This window comes from Takifugu rubripes, chromosome 12, assembly GCF_901000725.2.
Source record: "Takifugu rubripes chromosome 12, fTakRub1.2, whole genome shotgun sequence".
Classification (NCBI taxonomy): domain Eukaryota; kingdom Metazoa; phylum Chordata; class Actinopteri; order Tetraodontiformes; family Tetraodontidae; genus Takifugu; species Takifugu rubripes.
Genome location: NC_042296.1, coordinates 5,439,521 through 5,457,423, shown reverse-complemented (window position 1 = coordinate 5,457,423; position 17,903 = coordinate 5,439,521). Strand labels below are relative to the sequence as shown.

The 17,903-nt window shown below is 47.6% G+C and overlaps 1 protein-coding gene and 1 long non-coding RNA gene across 6 annotated transcripts; one reads left to right on the top strand and one right to left on the bottom strand.

Moving 5' to 3' along the window:
* Nucleotides 1-880: 880 nt before the first annotated feature.
* Nucleotides 881-4,858, bottom strand: abhd5b (abhydrolase domain containing 5, lysophosphatidic acid acyltransferase b). Of its 2 annotated transcripts, none has more exons than XM_029845293.1 (8): nucleotides 4,779-4,858; nucleotides 3,318-3,353; nucleotides 2,734-2,816; nucleotides 2,205-2,607; nucleotides 1,984-2,135; nucleotides 1,783-1,894; nucleotides 1,263-1,443; nucleotides 881-1,170 (listed from the first exon to the last, which is right to left on the bottom strand). In XM_029845293.1, the coding sequence occupies exons 1-8, from the start codon at nucleotides 4,841-4,843 to the stop codon at nucleotides 1,018-1,020; spliced, it is 1,185 nt and encodes a 394-aa protein (XP_029701153.1). In that variant the 5' UTR covers nucleotides 4,844-4,858; the 3' UTR covers nucleotides 881-1,017. The 2 variants fall into 2 exon arrangements, with proteins under 2 accessions (XP_029701153.1, XP_011607335.1); XM_011609033.2 differs by lacking the exon at nucleotides 4,779-4,858 and adding an exon at nucleotides 4,429-4,447.
* LOC105417149 (uncharacterized) lies at nucleotides 3,319-17,824 on the top strand. 4 transcript variants are annotated; one of them, XR_003890297.1, is made up of 5 exons: nucleotides 3,319-3,686; nucleotides 4,442-4,518; nucleotides 10,868-11,002; nucleotides 11,089-11,143; nucleotides 17,511-17,824. It is a non-coding gene; the product is annotated as an uncharacterized lncRNA (long non-coding RNA). The 4 variants fall into 4 exon arrangements; XR_003890295.1 differs by lacking the exon at nucleotides 17,511-17,824 and adding an exon at nucleotides 13,475-14,891; XR_003890296.1 differs by lacking the exon at nucleotides 17,511-17,824 and adding an exon at nucleotides 13,475-14,891 and having other exon boundaries at nucleotides 11,089-11,147.
* Nucleotides 17,825-17,903: the final 79 nt, after the last annotated feature.

Sequence of the window (17,903 nt, the reverse complement as noted above, 5' to 3'; positions counted from 1 at the left end):
CCTCCAGCAAGGCTCGGTCTCCGTGGCTACCGTGTTGCCGGGAGACACTGGCAGCTGCGCAGCAGACAGACAGAAGCGCAAGTTGCTCCAAAGTAATCTGCATCCTGCTGCTGGCAACTTTCCTGAATCACGCATTAATTCAGGCTCGCGATCTCACCTCAGATCTGCCTCTCTCGGCTCCCCCAGAGATGAGTTTGCCATCTGGGCGCTTGCCAGACGGATTCTGTGGACAGTGCTCCAGTGTCGGCCTCTTTCTTTCTGCATCATCCCCGCCGCATTTTACTGCTGATTCGCCTCGAGTCTCTATTGATTTCACTGACTTTTGCACTGTCAACTCAGCGGGGGTAATTGGGTTCATCGTAATAAAAAAAAGAAAACTAGACAATCGAAAAAAAAAGGCCACATGGCAACTTGTGTTTTCACTCACTGGGAAACTGCTGCGCAGAACCGTAAAGGTAAAATATCATACAAAGAAAAAGAGATTAGTGAAACAGTTCTCCGACATCCTGCAGCAGGTTCTGCAGCCTGTATTAAAGGAGCAAGATGTTTGGCTCATTTTAAAAAACAGAGGGTCTATTTTTAGCCCGACGCGCATCTCTGACCTTATTCTGTCAGTGCAGTTGCGACTTATCGGAGAGCCGAGCGTCCCACTGCTCTTAAAGCATCACTGCCCAGGTCTCCCGAGTGGGTCACTTCATTCAATGTGCATATGCAGTGTGTGTGTGTGCGTGCGTGTGTCTCTGTGTGTGTACCACAGGGTCCCGTTCTGCAGGGTAGACACTGCGTCTGTGTCGCCGCCTGCCGGTCACACTCCGTCATAACAAAAGCGTCCTTCAATACTTTGAATCTAAAATGTTTCCTCAAAGATGCCAGAGCAAAAGAGACTGCGTGTCACATTTATTTACAAAATTCTACATTCGAGGACTTTAACCACTGATCCGGGGAATTCGGGAGCGTTATTCTTGGGACAGGTGAAGTAAAGTGCATGATGAAGAGGCTGTGTCTGCAGCATCTGCCTCAAGGGTTTGGTCCCTCTGTGTCCACTGAAGGTCGAAGACCCTGTGTGTTGTTGTTGCCTGTCTTTTCTGTCCTAGTGAGGATCTGAAGGACCGTCTGGTTGAAGTCATCAGGCTGGTCAGCAAAAACATAATGTCCCGCACCTCTGATCACCTGGAAAAACACACAGTGGTCAGTCTAGTCAGCGGAATTGCATCTCCCATAAATTAAAACTTTTTTTGTTTTTTTGTTTTTTTTACCCCTACCCTGATTTCCACATCTGGCCTGGTTTTCTTGAATGCGAATCCGGAGTCACTGTCGATGCTGGAGCGGGAACCGTAAATGAAGGAAACAGGAATGTCAGCCTGGACCTGCCCGATCCGCTCCAGCATGGGTCTCTTCGCCCATCCGTAAGGTATGGTCATGTTCCTGAATGCGGTCTCTCCGCTGAAACGCAAGAAAAGAAATAATCGCGCCACTTTTCTCGTGTTCGTCCAAATGACTGCAGTACTACAGGTTCGCCACCAGATGTCACTAGTCGAAACGAAACCCCCAAAGGCCTGTTATTGTAAGGCACAAATGAAAAGATAGGCCTGTGTTATATTTCCAAACCTTTGCCAAGCACACAAATCCCCATCGAGTGGCTGTAACTGTTAGTGGCTGCCCAACATACCTGCATTCAGTATAAGTTTAGGTACCCTCCCAACCTGGTACCCTCCCAAGCTGGAGAGGATCAATAGGTGTAAAGGAAGCAGAGAAGAAGCTTGGGTTCTATCTACCCCTCACCTCGGGGTCTGGGCGTTCAGATGGTAGATGTAGTCAGACGCTGTGTTGTCCTCAAACACCGACGAGTATTTCTGCTTGAAGTCTGACCTGATGGTCTGAACCAACATTGGACCTGAGAGGTAAAAGCCAGAGAACATTTACTTGCTCACAGCTTCCTCGGAGGAGGGAATGTAAGTGAAGCTGGAGCGTGTGAGAACTGACCCAAAGGCCCAGCCAGCCTGAGTCCAGCCAGAGGGTTGAAGGGGCTCATGACTGCACCCATGGCTCTGATCCACACCGGTATGGAGCTGTGGTGTGGGTTATCAGGACGAGCTGGAAACCCCCACGGCTCCACCAGCAGCAGATGCTTCACCCTGCACACGCGCAATGTTAAAGCCATATAGGACACACCTGTGCACACGTGCGCACACACACACACACACCTTTGTGGATATCTGAGTGTGTAGGCAGCTGACAGGTATCCCCCCAGGTTGTGCCCCAGCAGCACCAGTTCCTCCAGTCCCACCTTCTCCCTCCACTCCTCCAGGGCTTCCACAAACAGCTCCTCGGCCCCCTCTGGGTCGCTCCTGAACTGGGGTCGACTGCTCCTGCCGAAGCCCAGGAGGTCCAGAGCGTAGACCGGTCCGCTGTTAGAAAGACAGTCCAGGTTTTGGGCCCAGAGTCCAACCCCACCCCCAAAACCATGCAGCAGAACCAGGGGCAGTCTGGTCTGAGCTGGGGGGCTGGGAGGGGAGCCAAGGTGGGGGTGGGTGGAGAAAGCTAATGTCCACAGGTAGTTGTCATTGGAGATCCGCACATGCTGCCTGGAAAAAGGCCTCTTCACACCTGCAGCAGAGGGGAGAGAGAGCGGCTGCAGGTGGTCATGACGTTCACGCGCAGTTATTCTCCGAGCACGCACAAAAATAATTCTCCCGATTAAGAACCACTCGGAATTCTTCACTATTCTCTTACATTTCAGCATTTTTTCTTCTGCATCTTTGAGCTGAGAGGGAGACGTGGGACACCAAGAAGGGAGCCAACTTAATATCCAGCTGCTGTGAGTCATTGGGCAGACGAGCACCAAAGTCAGAGCACATCAAAACATGCAAACAATGACAAAAACAAACTGTAAATTGAACTTTGACCACATGACTCTTCAGCTATCAGTTCAGCCGATAGGCAATCTGCAGTATGCAGCGTCTCTATGGAGCTCAGCTTGGGCTTCGCAGCACGAAAACACCGAGGAAAAGAAGCACATGACTTGGATTTTTCATTTACGTTTAATCCTAATCTTAATTTCAACGACAGATTGCGCATACATGAACTGTACGAGGAGAATGTCTAGGGCAGTAGAACTTCTACAAGAATAACGACACAAATTGCATTTAATCAGAGAACACAGGACGGAGAAGCCAGTCGGTCAAAGTGAAAATAACAAACTCTCAAAAACTTTGGATTGTAGTATGAAGGGTTGTTACGCAACGGAGGGCAATAACGAAACTGACGACGTCCGTGGGGGTTTAAGAAAAAGGAAAATGGTTAAGATTTAAACTCACCCCTGCTCACTGACAGGCTGGATCTGCTCCGCCATCCTTCGCATGGTGCAACAAATTACCGAGAAGTCAGAACAAAAAGTACAGAACACTATTTATCGTGCGACATTCAGGGACACTGCGTATAAAGTTTACCTTCCAATTATACTACTATTGCCAACTTTCAGCCTGGCTAAGAAACCGACTAAACTGGCTGCATGTGCGAGCGGAATGTGCGAGTATGCTTCGGTTGACTTTACGTAGTTGGCTTTTGATTTGTTAGCTTTTAAGCGGCCGACATTTATTTGTCCAACTGTGAGTGAATGCATCACGACAATGGAAGGTGAACGACATCTGCACTAATTTTCGACATTTTTCTTCTTTCCTGCTACGGTAGCTATTATCAAAAATATATGGTTTTTTTTAAATTTCATTTTATCTTGCATTTTGTTTATAGTGGGGACGCTGTTGACTTTTACCTCGAATGAGCTATTATTAATATTTTAGCAATTAGCCGTGTTAATGGTATTAAGGCCACGTTTTTTTTTTTAAATAAAAAAATAAAAAAATACATATGCACATAGAAATTTAAAATATTCATTAAGAAAATTTGAGGTGGTGAGAGTTTATGTGTTAAGGTGTTTAGCCCATGATGTGTAAGATATTTGTTGTCGGAGTACGTTAAAAACTTATAAATTATTCACGTTACTACATTTATTTTTCTTTTGTGTTCTTGACCAAGACCCAGTGAAAGCAAGGAATTTACTGTAATTAAATCGTGGGGGAAAAGTTTAGTCATATAAAGCTGACAATAAAACAGCATAGAAATGAAAAGTTGTCTTATTTGCATACATTTATTAAGACAGAGATACCTCTCGTGATTACAATAATCGCTAATTCATTGTCAAGGACACCACACCTTTCCATAAAGAAAAATGTATGAATATCATTACATTTGATGAGAAAGTTTATCTTACAGATTTACATACATAATTTCCAAGTCAAGGTCAACCTGCTTTTGCAAACAATTGGTCACTGTCTTTGATGAGTTCTGGAGAATGCGTGCTAAACAAACACTGGGACATTCAAGGTGGACACAAAATGGACACGCTAATCATTAGAAGCAAATGATTACCTTGTGTTTTCAGGCAGAAGCCGAGATCAGCTTGAGGGGAGCATTGCTGGATCTGGTCCACTAGGCGGCGCGCTTGTGCCCTATTAGCAGGTAACTCGCATTCTCTCTCTCCCCCACTTTGTCCTTGATTGCTCAAACATAATATCCCCCCCCCCCACCACCCCCCATACCACCCACCTCTGATGGCTCTTGGACTGGGCTTTGAGTGGTTTCTGAGTGGTTCATTTCCTCTGCTCTCACAGATACACACTCGGTGTTACTGTCTGTGCACTCTGCCGGGCACTCAGAATTTCATAAGCAAGTAGACAATGAGGCTATAGGCATGCCCAAAGACAAGTATATGACTGTACCTGTCTGCAGACTGGTAACTAGGTGAGGCTTTATTGCGGGAGTTCAGCTGGACGTTCCGCTTCATCCCCTTGTTCTTCTGTAATCAGAGGTTCACAGCCGGTGACCTGCGATCAGGCAGCAAATCAATTAAACAAATAGTCTCAGAGGTCCTTGAATAATCACAAATTAGACTTAATAGTCACATAATTCAATCTGCGTGTCCTTGACGTTGAGTTTCGTGGGAACCGATGGTGACGTATCTTCACTTCTAACGCAGGCGAGATGTCGCACGTCTCACCCCCCTTTTTAAGCACCAATTATATGACTCACTTTGGCACATTTGTTGTAAAACAAACATTTTTTCTTTTTTTTTTGGTGCACAAGTTGGGATAAAAAAATGATCTTTAATGTGGATCCTGAATCGAAAGAGGGAAAAAGTCTCGAAATACTGAAACAGTTATTAAAATTAGCAATGCATGTGAGGCCAGGGGGAAAAAGTGCCTTGAACTCAAGTGGGTTTTGGAATTTAAAACTGTGTCCCATTTCCATATTACAGCTTTAAGCAGCTTTTGTGTGGAGAGCGTTCGCAATGGAAAAGTGACAAAATGAAGTACACTCGCGGAAGCTGGCGTGAATACTAAAATGTTCAGTTATTGTGGGTGCTGGATACCGCCTGGAAGAGAGGCAGTGAATGCAAACCCAAATGTTGCATTCTTCAGATTTTCAGTCATAACAGTGTTACTGCTTTCTCAAAAGATACATAAAAGGAATGGGATCTACCTCGCACCGCACATCCAGACAGATTGAGGACTATTCCCAGACTACAGCCACTTTTTAGAATGCGACCTGGTGCAGTATGGGTAATAAGAGTGACCAGGCTGCTAGAGCAAGATGGAAAACGGACGGAGGGGAGGCGGAGGGTCTGTCTGGTTGCTAGGATACGTAGCGGGCGCCAAGAGCGGATATGATTTATAATGGCCAGTCTCACTGTCTCACTTTTCCTGCTAGTTTCCTCCTTCCTCTCCTCCCTCTCACTTTTCCACTAACTCTCTCCATCCTCTAGCCTCATTTCTATCCTCAGCATCTCTATGGATCTATTAACTGGCCCCTCTGACTGATCCAAGTACTTACTGCTGGCATTAGAGGAGGCTATTATTGAAATGGGTGTTCCTTCCTGCTTCCATCACCAGCACGCTGAGACAAATTCCACTTCAGCTTATGTTGTAATAATGACAGAACTCACTTTGACCCAGTCTCTTTTCTGCCCCACGGGTCATAGATGCAGTTTTACACAGGCAGCGGCTCTTTAACGCGGTTACGTGCCAACACGGATGTGTGTATTGATCCAGTTGATCAGCTTTTCGGGAGGTGAATAAGAGAAGCGTTGCTGCGCTCTGATGAGGTCAGCCACTGTTGCAGTAATGTAGCGTGAATAAATTCCCAAAAAAATGAAAGGTTGGTGCCAATTTTGTGACGAAAGCCTAAAAATGTCCGCCATAAGGATTTCTGTAATGGAAGTTTTATTCCGGCGATGTGTTTCAGAAGAGCTATGAGACCGCCACGGTGTTTTTTTCCCCTCATAAAAGAAGCTTTAATAGAATTACTTCTGGGTTAGCGACCTCTTTAAATCAGGTGACACAGCTGCAGTGCAGATTCTACTTTTGACACCAATTAACTGCAGAAAGGTTGGGCTTTATCATGGAAATAAAAACATCTAATCCCTTTTTTGTTGAGTAGTCAGTCTGTGAGCAGTTTCCACAGGACCCTCTTCCCCTCGGAGGTCACGCGCTATTATCTATACTAATAGCAACTTGTTTCCTGTCTTTTGGGGGGGAAATGTTGCTTCTGAGACATCGGTGGAGGCCGAAGAATAAAATTGTTTTTTTCCCACGACAACTTCCACAAATGTTTCCTGTTCAGCGGCTCCACGTTGAAGATATATTTAGCAACTTGAAGCTGTCTGCAACGTTAAATAAAGCCAAGACGATTGAAATCAAACGGGACTCGGGCGCGTAGCCTGGAAACGAATCGTTTTAATGTAAAGTTAACTTTGTCCTGACGGGAGGCTTCAAATTCCTCAGCTTATTTGCGTAAGATTGACCCCTTCTGTCTTGCAACGTTGTCTTCGCTGTGCGCCGTCATGTGCAGCCGGCGTCCGCCGCCCGTGGGTAGCCTGGAGCGCCTCTGAAAACCCAACCATTATATTTGTAATGACATTTGACCATCCCAGAAGTCTCGTGTTGTTCTATGCAGCAAAAAAAAAGCGGTCCATTCTGCTTTGCTGAGGCGTCATCACTCTCTGTGTTCCTAACCTAACTGCGCTTGGTAAATTAGATTACCGGGCTAGTTTGCCTCGTAGTTCTGCAACTATAAGTGATCCAGGAACAAACTCCGATTTATTTATTTTTTTCAGGCGGTCCAGCGTCTTCCAGTAAATGGAGGGTAAATTTAGAGCCACGAATGATATCGAAGGGGGGGGGGAAACAAACACGTGCAGGCGTACAATGAGATCCCTCGTTCCTTGTTGCACCTGCTGACCCCACAGGATCCACTGAGATCAGCTACTGCTGAGTGTGCGGCTTCTGCATTCACTCAAACGCGCACACACACTTACAGAAATGCATACGTACTTTGACTAATAGGCCTAATGCTTCCTGAAGAGGGCCCAGCACTGCATTAGCTACGGATGTGGGATTGATTTAGAAACTGAAAGCCTTCTACTTCTTCTGTGTGTGTGTGCGCGTGTGTGTGAGTGTGAGTGTGTGTGCGTGTGTTCATTTTCCTCAATCTACTCTGACATTATCGCTTTACTCACCAAACCACACATGAGCGCACAACAAAAGACATATGAAGATATTTTGACTGAAAACGATCATCGGTATTCTCCACAGGCCTCAATGTCTCTATTTCAAAGATCCGTAGTCGTCTGGTTCTGTTTGCTGCGCTATAAATCTTGACGCCGACCTTTTATTATAGAAATAGCCTTTGAGAGCGCGATATGAAACTCGTAGTAACTGTGAAAGTTAGCAGCAGGTCTAATTAAAAGCAGTTTGACCCATCACTCCAATTAAACAGCAACGCAACTGGAAAACGTTAGCCCCTCTAACTCCAAATTAATTCTGACCTCCGTTGCGAGAGATTGAATTTAAAAATGTAATAAAGTGTTGAAATAAGAGTCTTTTGGCCTGCCCGCGTTCTGTCATTACTTGGATGGTTGACACTGTCGGCGCCTTTACAGTGTTTAATGCTTGAAATGGCAGAGATATTTTTGTTATTAATACCTGGGGGGGTAAAATACACTGTCGTCACTTCTGTTACTGTTTTCTGTTACTTTTTTTTGCTATGGACGACCACTCTTCCGCAAAAGTGTGTTACCAAATAAAACTGCTGGCAGGGATTAAGGTTATTAACCACCAGGCTGTGTTGTCTTATCCACGCTCACGTTGCTCCACTTTTCAGGCCTTATTTTCTTCTACTAAGCGCACCATCAGCATGTGGAGGCTGCATCTTTTCACTGGGATTAATAGGGAAACCATGCTAACTAAGCTAGTTAGCACTGTTGTATTTCTGCTGTTCATTTCATTCATATTGGTCCAAAAATAATCATGTCCGTACCTTTTAATCTCACAGGGATTAGGGCTATCCCATATGTACGGATTGACATCAGGCTATGCATCGGTAATATTGGAGAGTAATTTTTCAAGTAATTCAACACGAGTGTTATTAGTCGAGTAGTCGAGTTCCTTTGATAGGAGACCTTCGCGAAACGCAGTCGTCGGTCAATAATCTGCGCTTGACTTTGGTAGCTCCAGCACCACAGAGCCAATCACACACCCCGCTCAATTAAACAATCAGGCAGTGATTGTCTGTTAGAAGGATTACAGGAATATCCCACTCTCAAACGTTTGGATTTGAACAAAAATGCTGTCCGTGTATTGTTTTACTGGAGAATTCTCTGATACCAGTCGGCGCTGGGCTATTTTGGACCCCTCCCACTGCAGTCTGCTGTCAAATGCCTGCTGGGAAATGTTGGCAAACTGTGATATGACCTTAGCGCGCAGTCAGGTGGAGCTCAGCGGAGAAACAAAGAGGCCACAGTGCGTGGGGAGAGCGCCGTTAAAGTAGCGGATGACTGGCAGAGGATGTTGCTGGAGAGAACGAGAGGAACGGGTTAAAGCGTGTCGAGAGCAGAGGAGAGGGTGAGGTGGCCTGGGGGGAGGAGAAGAGAAAGAGCAGAGAAACAGAAAAGCAGACGTGGAGGAGGTGGGAAATTGATGAAGCAGAAAGCTGGGTTATTCCTGCTGTGAATCTATGGCTGCGTGTAAGGGAGAGAATGTCAGCCTGTGTGTGTGTGTGGGTGTGGGTGTGTGTGTGTGAATAGTGGACGATGACAGTAAATGAAACTGTTTATCTGATCAATATGGTCATCATCTCCCAGATGACTGTGGCCTCTATCGAAGAGCCATCATAAATCACGACCAAATACGGACGACACCGATCCATACCGGCCGTGCGCGCTCACCTCTTTTGTGTGTTTGTGGTAGCCCGTTTCTGTAGGTGTTCGTGGGTGTTGGCGCGCATCGGTGTGCGCTTTCTTTCTTTCTTGCTTTTTTTTCTTCTCTTTCCCGTCTCCCGACGTTCAGAGTTTTGCTGCAAAAATTGAGACGCTGTAAAGACGGACTGCACCTTTCCCCAGCGCCACTCAAAATGAGGTTAGCCACGTGATCGGCCATGTTGCCGGTGTAATATACCCTCCTCCATAGGGTTAACAACAGCGTTCTTGTTCTCCGTGTGCAATGGCCCCCGGTGCTCTGACTCTGAATAATGTAGCCTCTCCATATCAGTGACAAGAGTCTCGAAACCAAAATAGCATCTTGAGCTCCGATAAATATAGAAGGTAATTAAATCGGCGGTGGGAGAGAGACGGCGAAAAGCTGGCGAAAAAGAGCCGAAGGGAAGGGAAGAGAAGCGGCTAAAGCCCTCTGCGGCAAACGGAAGGGGGATCGATTGGACGGCAACAAAACGGCGCTTGTTTTGTTTACTCGCCCCTGCATTGATATTATTAGTAATTGATTTTTTTCTGCTAGTCTTGAGTGAATCTTTGCGATGCGGAGGGTTAATCCGAGTGTGTTTTAGGGCCTGCCAGAGTACAGTGAGTCAGCAGTATTTCACCGGCTAGTTCTCAGGAGAGCGGCCTGCGTGTGAGCCATCTGCCACCCGCCACCTTTCCTTCCCCGCCTCCCTGCGTATCGCGCGTTTCGTAAATTCGGTACATTTAATTAGAGTCGGGCATCGATCCCGCGTGTTGCAGGGGGCGAGAGGTTGGGCGCGTGGGAGGGGGTGAACTCGCCAGTGCTAACCAGCTCAAATCTTGACACGATATCCTCTGGGAGAGTGTGTGTGTGTGGACGCGATTGTGTGTGAAAGAGAGTCCAAAGTGACATGTTGTGACAGAAACTGACTGACAGGACCATTGGCAGCCAAACACCAGCCTCTGCAGGGAGACTAATGATGACAGCTCTTGGGCCGTACACACTGCTCTCTTTTTCCCCTCACACACACATGCACACACACTCGCCATATCCTCCTATCTGCTGCTCTCTTTGTCTTGTGTCTCTCCCTCGACTACCTCTTCCTCTACCGCACACCCACACAGACAATGCCATCCTGTATGTCGTCTCGCTGACACAAAGGCGCAAACACTCGCGTTTACGTTCATCCTCCCCCCTGGACCGCGCACACTTGCATACAGCGACACGCAGCGCGTGCACACGTTTTTTCCCTCTCGCATTGTCTGTCTTTCTCTCAGACACATGTACTTCACACACACTTCTCCACGCACACACACCGACGCTGCACTACTCTCTCTGTCTTGGAATTTTACATTTTGATGAAGGAGGAAGCGCTTTGTCCAATCAGAGCAGGGAAAGCTGGGAGAGACCACTTTGGCGCAGACAGCGGGGTGGTTCCAAGGCAGCTCAAAAGAGCATCATCATCATCACCCCTACCAGCTCCGATCGGCGGCCTCCCCTCGTCTGCGGCAGGGCTGTGGTTTGAACCGACAGGCTGGATAAGAACCCCTCCTCTCTTTCTACCCCTCTTCTGTCAGTACTAGGGTGTAGCTACTGATCCTGTACTACAGCAGAGAGAGTGAGAGGGAGGAGGGACATCAGGTGTCACCGCTCTGATTCCTCGCAGTCCAAAGCCGCATCGCCACGACAACCGGCTCCAGGGTCCCTTCCAGGTGAGTCAGAGGACACGCTCTCTCTTTCACATATGTTCGTGCCGTACATGCGCACTGTTGAGTGACTCCACATTGTTTCCTCGTAGGGGTGTATCGACGCCCGGCGTACACAGGTGTGCAGCCGCCGATTCGCTCCAGGATGTGGGTATTGTCACTTTTTTGCATCTCGTTTTTCTACGGCGTACCAGGAAAAGTGTGCGAGCGCGTGCGCGGCCATTGTCGGCGAGCGCGTGCGCGGCCGTACAGTATATGTGTGTGTTCACGTACGCCATTCCTCCCAGTGCGGCTGTGGGAAACAAAGGGTCCCCTCTGTCTGGTACTCCAGCGCCGCTCACACGGGCATCTGATGGGTGGGAAAGTTCAGCAGTCATGTCTGATCAGTAAAAAAGTCAATTAAGACCCCCCCCCCCCACCCTCTTAATGCCCCCCTCCCACCTCCCATACGTCGCTGTCGGACAGTCCTGACTCACGGTGATGGGAAGACACGGTCACAGCAGATGATCGCCCGGTGGGTGGGGGGTTGGGGTGGGGTTGGGGGCGAGGGTGTGTTCTGAGGACACGGAGAACATGTGTGTGCTGCGAGCGTGCGTGTGTATGTGGGGGGGGGGGTTGGTCATGACCCTACTGTAATGAGTGATAGAAATACTATAGCCCCGTAGAGAATGGGGTTAGAATGTGTGTCATCTGCCGCGCACATGACCGGCTGAGCGCTCGCCTGAGCGCGTGTGCGTACACGTATGTAGAGCGAAGGCAACGCGTCAGAGCGGCCGTCAGCGGCCGATACAGCCAGACAAAGGGCGGCAGATCATACGTGTAATCCCGTGTCATGTCGCATGTGTGCACGCGGGCGGGTGCGGAGCAGGGGGGGAGGGATTCCAGCGGCCGCATATCGCATCACTTTGTGGCCCCGTCCGACGGTTCTGATGGACGCTGCATCGCCGTGTTCACCGTCCTCTCCGCCCCCACTCCCCCCCCCCCCACCGCCGCCACCACCCCCGTGACACCCGTGTTCAGCCCATCCCGCCTGACAGCCGGTCGACTCGCCGCTGTCATGCAGCAGCGCCGGCGTTCAGCCTCACACACGGGGCTGCGGGCTTCTTCAGCCGTATCCATGCGACTCCGAACTGTCAGCGCCATCGCCGCGTCTCCTACTGTAATCAATGTGCTCTTATCCTTATCTGGCCTTTGTTCAATCCTGCTCATGTGATTTCGCATTTTCGCGCTGGGATGGGAGCTTCGCGGTGTCATACTGGAACCGGTGGAACGTTTCCTAATCAATGTTCACAGCAATCTTTGTTTTTTTTTAAACCATTTTAGTGAAATTGATTGGTTAGGTGAGGAGATATTAGGCAGCAATTTAAGGTTACATATGGTCTGGATGAAAAGCCAGTCTCGAACTCTGGAGACGCACAGGTCAAGCATTGGCGTACGATGGCGGCCCAGGCTGGCTTGCCTAAAATACGCAGATTAATAAATAAGGGAGCGTCACTCTTTCTGTAATGGAACTATTTCATGTGAGGAACAGATGTGGGCTTCTATTGTCCTTTACTCCATGTCTGCATAAGGCACCACAGCAATCTACATATTCACCCTGCGGCTCTGCTGAAAACCAAACGTCAATGACCGAACTGGCGGCGAGAACGAGCCGTTTCTGGTTTCTCTTTCACCACCATTTTCTCTCTCCTCTACTTCCTTTTTTTATCATATTTCTCCTTCCTTTCATTTGGTCTCTCTTTCTGAGCCCACACTCCTCGACTTCTCTCGATGTGAGCGCTGACAGGGCGTGCCCCCCCACCCCACACACACACACACACATACAGATATCAACGGACTGCGTACATACATTTGTGCCATGTGGTGGGTGTTCACACATGGCTGCACAGTAACTGACACACTGGCCCCTCACGTATGTCCCGATTTGCACTGCGAAGCCTGCGAACTGGACAGACTTCCACCATATTTCCCGTGCGAATTGATCCCGCCGCAGCGTCTCGTCACACATACGCACGCGTCGTGTGTTTGCGCTACACAGGGATGTCGGCGTAAGCCACAATCACACTAATTGAACCTCCCAGAGCAGCCCCGCAAAATGGCTGCCGAGCTGGCACGCTGTCTGTGATGGCCGACGAGCTTGTGTAGGTCTTGGGCGTATAGCCCTGCTCGTCTCTGTGTGCGCGCCTCTGCGTATACCTACTGTATGAGTGTTACCTGTATCTGTGATCCTTTTGCTTTTTAACCGACTGTGTTGTGTCAAGGGAAGTCTCTGCTAATCCATAATTATCAAGCTCGGTATACTCAGGCTGATGGAGCCATTATGTAAAACCACCTTACTGTAACCGCTGATGATTGCCTTTCCTGGCATCCACGGAAACGCTGCGTCGAACGCTGCGGATCGTTGGAAGCAGCACCGTCTTTTCTACGACGGTGACATCTTTACACACACAAAAAGATGAACTTGTCCTTTCTTAATAGCTGTCCACCAAGCAAGTCCAGCACCAGACCATTCGCCCCAATCACCCATCCACCATCCATCCGAACAGCACTTGTCTGGCAATATCCAGGAGTCATCAAGGTTAGTGCACCTTTGGCACGCACAAATGATGTGCAGGCATCGGGAGGAAACTTGTGAATTTATAGATCTGCACTTAAACCAAATGGCAGATAATCTAATAATGCATTACGTAACAGAAAGATGGATGGAGGAGGGTAAACCATTAAAAACTGTTCCTGGTCTCTAGCAGTCGATATGGGAAAAACCTTTTTTTTTAAAGGTGGGGACACACACACTTAGAGATAAGCAGCTCTCTCCCTCATTTGCATATCCACTTTTTCTTCCTTTCATATTAGGCTACACACAGCACAGATTATAAGAATCACTGGATTAATTTAAAGCTGCACCGTTTTGCTAATAATTCAAATACTGCCAGTGTTGGCGTTTCCTGCAGCTCATCGGGAAGACGCGGCGAAAAAGACAAAGCTGGGCTAAATGACTACCAACACCCAGGCCTTATCACAGCTGTCTGGGTTTTCTGCGTGTGTGCAGAGGAGAAAGATGATGCGCAGACTCTCGTGCGTGCGCCGTGTCTTGAATTTGACAGCCGAGGGTCGGGGATTACGCTTTTAATTCACTGTCCTGGATGGCATTTTGTCGAGTGGTGGTCGAAATATACGGCAGAGAGGAAAAGAGGATGATGGGGAGAATACACAGCTGTACATTCAAATATGACACGCCGGTAAGGGTGTGTCTCATCGGTGTGTGTGTGTGTGTGTGTGTGTGAGAGACGGTGGGAAATACGAGAGGGTTTGGCTTTTTTCTGTTGATCTGAGCGAAAATATTAATTCACATCTGGACTAATGTAGCTGATTGCCTGTTTAAAGCAGCTGATTGTTGCTAGAAGCAAAATGAATTTATCCTGCAATTAATTAAAATGAGGCAAACCCAACAAGCTCCCAAAATGTAATTTAAGAATTTAAAAAGGGACAGAGGAGGAGGCCCGTTTTGCAGGGGTTTATCTCATTTAAAGAGAGTTAGATATTTGCTGCTCTTCTAACAAGGATTTAGAAATGTGACCCTTAAAGAGATTGAGTTGGAATGGCCGGGATATAGACGTAATCTTGTTTTACTAACCTATTTAATTTGAAAGATATCGATGTTCACGTTTGAGTCTGGGCAGCACGAGGACAGCTTTCAGCATGTGTGTTTGCGCGCGTGCACGCGTGGATGGAGTGCACCTGCGTTTGGCAAAATGCCTTTTCGACCCGAGTAAAGAGGAAATGGATTCTTGGCGAGCGCTCAGCCGGTGTCCTTATCGGTGCTGCTCTCAGTGCTGACCAGGACAGCTTCTTCATAATGGACACCAAATACATTCATTTCTATTTATGCACTCACTCACGCCTCTCAGGAGATAACATTAATGCAGGGGGAGGGATGGGGGCGGGGGGGGGTCCTCGTTGCTACAGATGTACTGAGAATGAGGGTGTTGGGGGGTTAGTTAGTATTGTCTGTGTTGCTGCTGGAGACTGCTGGATGGAGATGATGCTCACCGCAGCAAAGCTTTTCTTTCTCTTTCCCGTCTCTCTCCGGGCGCAGACAACAGGCCTCCGGCTCAATTTACAGAAGCATTAGGCAACGCCGAGGCGCGCCCTCAGATGCGGCCATCCCGTTTTAAGGGAAAATCAGGCGCGCCATCTGCATTGGTTTCGTTTTTGACACCTCGAAGACCCATTTTTTCCGACCAAAGCGCGGTAAAACAACTTCACGTGTGAATATTTCACGACTGTATCTCTGCTGCTTTATCTCTTTCTAGGATACCTTCCTAAAGGCTGTTGAGACGCTCAGATTCAGACGCGGTAAGCTCGTGTTTGAACCTGAAACCCTTCACTAACACTCCGGGTCTGCTGGATCTTACATGAGAAAAAAAAAGATGAGTTTGTTGCAATGCAGTTGGGGAAAAATAGAATACTAGTCAAGAATTGTAGTAATTGTGAAACACTGCCTTTTGCCTTTCAATTGATCTCACACACACATGCGTGCACGTGCGCCCCAGTCCTGCACTGTAGATGTCCTGTCTGACCCTCTGCCAAACGCGGCTAATCTAGAGGCTGGGATAAACCTGATGCTGCAGGCAGGACAAAGGATGGTAGAAAAGAAGAGAGGGAGGTGGCATCAGTGATTCTTCTCATCTGTGTCTGAACTTCCTTTTTCTCTGGGATATCAGAGCATTCCTCTTTCACCCCTCATTTCTCTCCTTATCACTTCATTTCTTGTACCATCTGTTCGCTCGTCTGTTTCACTTTTGATCCCCTTTTTTCCCCCTTTCAACATTGTCTCCACCTGCCTGTGTTTATTTCCTCCTTCCCTGACTCTCATCCTTAAACAAAGCAGCAACAGCGACGGGATTGATCCCATATGCAGTCCAAATATTGATTATTTCTCATACATTGAGGGCGCAGACATGCTGGGCATTAATTATACGTGCTGCCGCGCTTATCTGTATTTTTATCGCCCGGCAGCGGCGCAGATTTATAATGTTCAGGTGGAGGAGGTCTCTCAAAAGCGTGTGGACAATATCTTGAAATGAGGGGCCGGCTGCCATGGCAACCATATGATGAGGCAGGCAGGGCTATTTAAAGGAATTCAGCTGCTGCTCGCGTTCTCGTCAGCATCGCGCCGGTCCAGGGGAAAAGACAAAGAAGACGGGAAAAAAAGAAGGCACGATTGGAAAATAAATGTAGAATATTGTAATTAAACCAGGCTATCTTGTTATTCTTAGATTTTCAACAGGATTAAAATGCAATAAATCCCCAGAGTAACAGTGTGAAAAATGCCGTGAAATCCACGTTTCAGGCGTTTTGTCCAACATTCCTTTGTATCCCTAAATCATTTTCCTCCGCTGTGACGCGTGTGCGACTCGCCTACAGTGTTTCCATCTCAACCGGGATAGGATTTTAATAAATATACAGGTGATGCAGGCGCTTCACGCTCGCTTTAATCCCATGCAGACAAGGCCTTTGTAGTATAATGCCTCAAATTATTCATTTTAATTTTTAAACGCACTCTGGAGAGGTTCATCGTGGTGGTCAGCAAACAGTTCTGCACACGCTGATTCTCATTTCAGTGTAGGAAATTATATTTGTTTCTCCTCTTGCAGCCAACTTCATACTCCTGTATGAGTGTGCGGACGCGTAGCCGCTAATGACAGCGCGGCGCCTCACTTCGCTACATTATTCTGGTTAACTGAGCCTCACTCCAGCTCGACGCCGTTCAACCTCCACCTTAAACAAATTGATTGGATAATTTACCTGCTGATCGAACCCATACATTTCCTACGTAATTAGACCAGCGGAGGTTCGATTTAAATGCACAAAAAAAATCACATTAATCATGAATTTCAATTGAAACGTCACACAGGTTCTCAGCTCCCCAACACATCAGGAACAATTTTAAGGTGTTTTGTATCCATTAAACCTTCCTGATGAAGATTTTTTGTATCTTACGACTGCCCCCCCCCCCCCCCATTCTACGAGATTTAATTTCTGGTCCACAATTATTGAGGAAGCCGACGGCGTTCTTATCGCTCCGGTGCCTCCAAAATTGGCCGGGAAGATTTAAAGTGCTCTGCAGAAGCAAAATTATGAGTGACCTCTCTGGTAGCACTCTGCTCTTTATCTCCTTCTAATCCCAACTTATTTCATATGCTAAGTAAGAGCTTATATCCCTCTTCAGTGTACGTACACACACATCCCTCACGGCTGCGCTGTGATTATAAAATTTGCATAGGGGATGTTGTTGAGTGCTGAAGCTCCGGAGCAGAAGCTGAGTGTTGGAGGGGGTCTAATGCCTGTCAGGTGATGAGACGTGGGTCAGAGACGCCCAGAATCCTTCGCGACTGGGGTTATGACGTAAACCCAGCAAAAAGGAACCCAGAGAAATTCTGCCTTCCGCACCTTGAATAATTCCCTTTTAATCTAATTTGCATATATTTTTTCTTCCCCTCTTTCTTCACAGCTGCCACAGATGTTCCAGAAATTCGAAGTGAGACAGACTGGTCTCTGTTTGCCCCTGGAGGATGCAAGGAGATGGACCCTAAAGAGGGAAACCATCCGCTGCCGGAGCGCCGCCTGCTTCCTCGGTGGGGTGGGACAGCTGGTGTTGTGAATCAGGCCGCTGCAGTCCAAGGATCGGCTACTTCCCAACACCAGGGTCTCACCATCACCCCTCACATCTTAGCAGGAGTCTACCTATGACAGGAATTAATAATTAAAAATAACACACTCCACAAAATGAATGTATGGATCTTGAAAATAAATAAATCAAATGCATTGTTGTGTACTGTTTTCATTCAAATTTACCGATCTAACTAGTAAGTTTTGATGAAGGGGTTCCACAGGGCTCCGTTAT

Excerpts from the sequence above, each read along its gene's own strand:
- abhd5b (XM_029845293.1), bottom strand. The coding sequence starts at position 4,843 with ATGAAGCGGAACGTCCAGCTGAACTCCCGCAATAAAGCCTCACCTAGT. Across the intron at positions 2,136-2,204 it reads ACACTCAGATATCCACAAAG|GGTGAAGCATCTGCTGCTGG; the intron begins GTGTGTGTGTGT and ends GCGCGTGTGCAG. Across the intron at positions 1,444-1,782 it reads CTGAACGCCCAGACCCCGAG|CGGAGAGACCGCATTCAGGA; the intron begins GTGAGGGGTAGA and ends CTTGCGTTTCAG.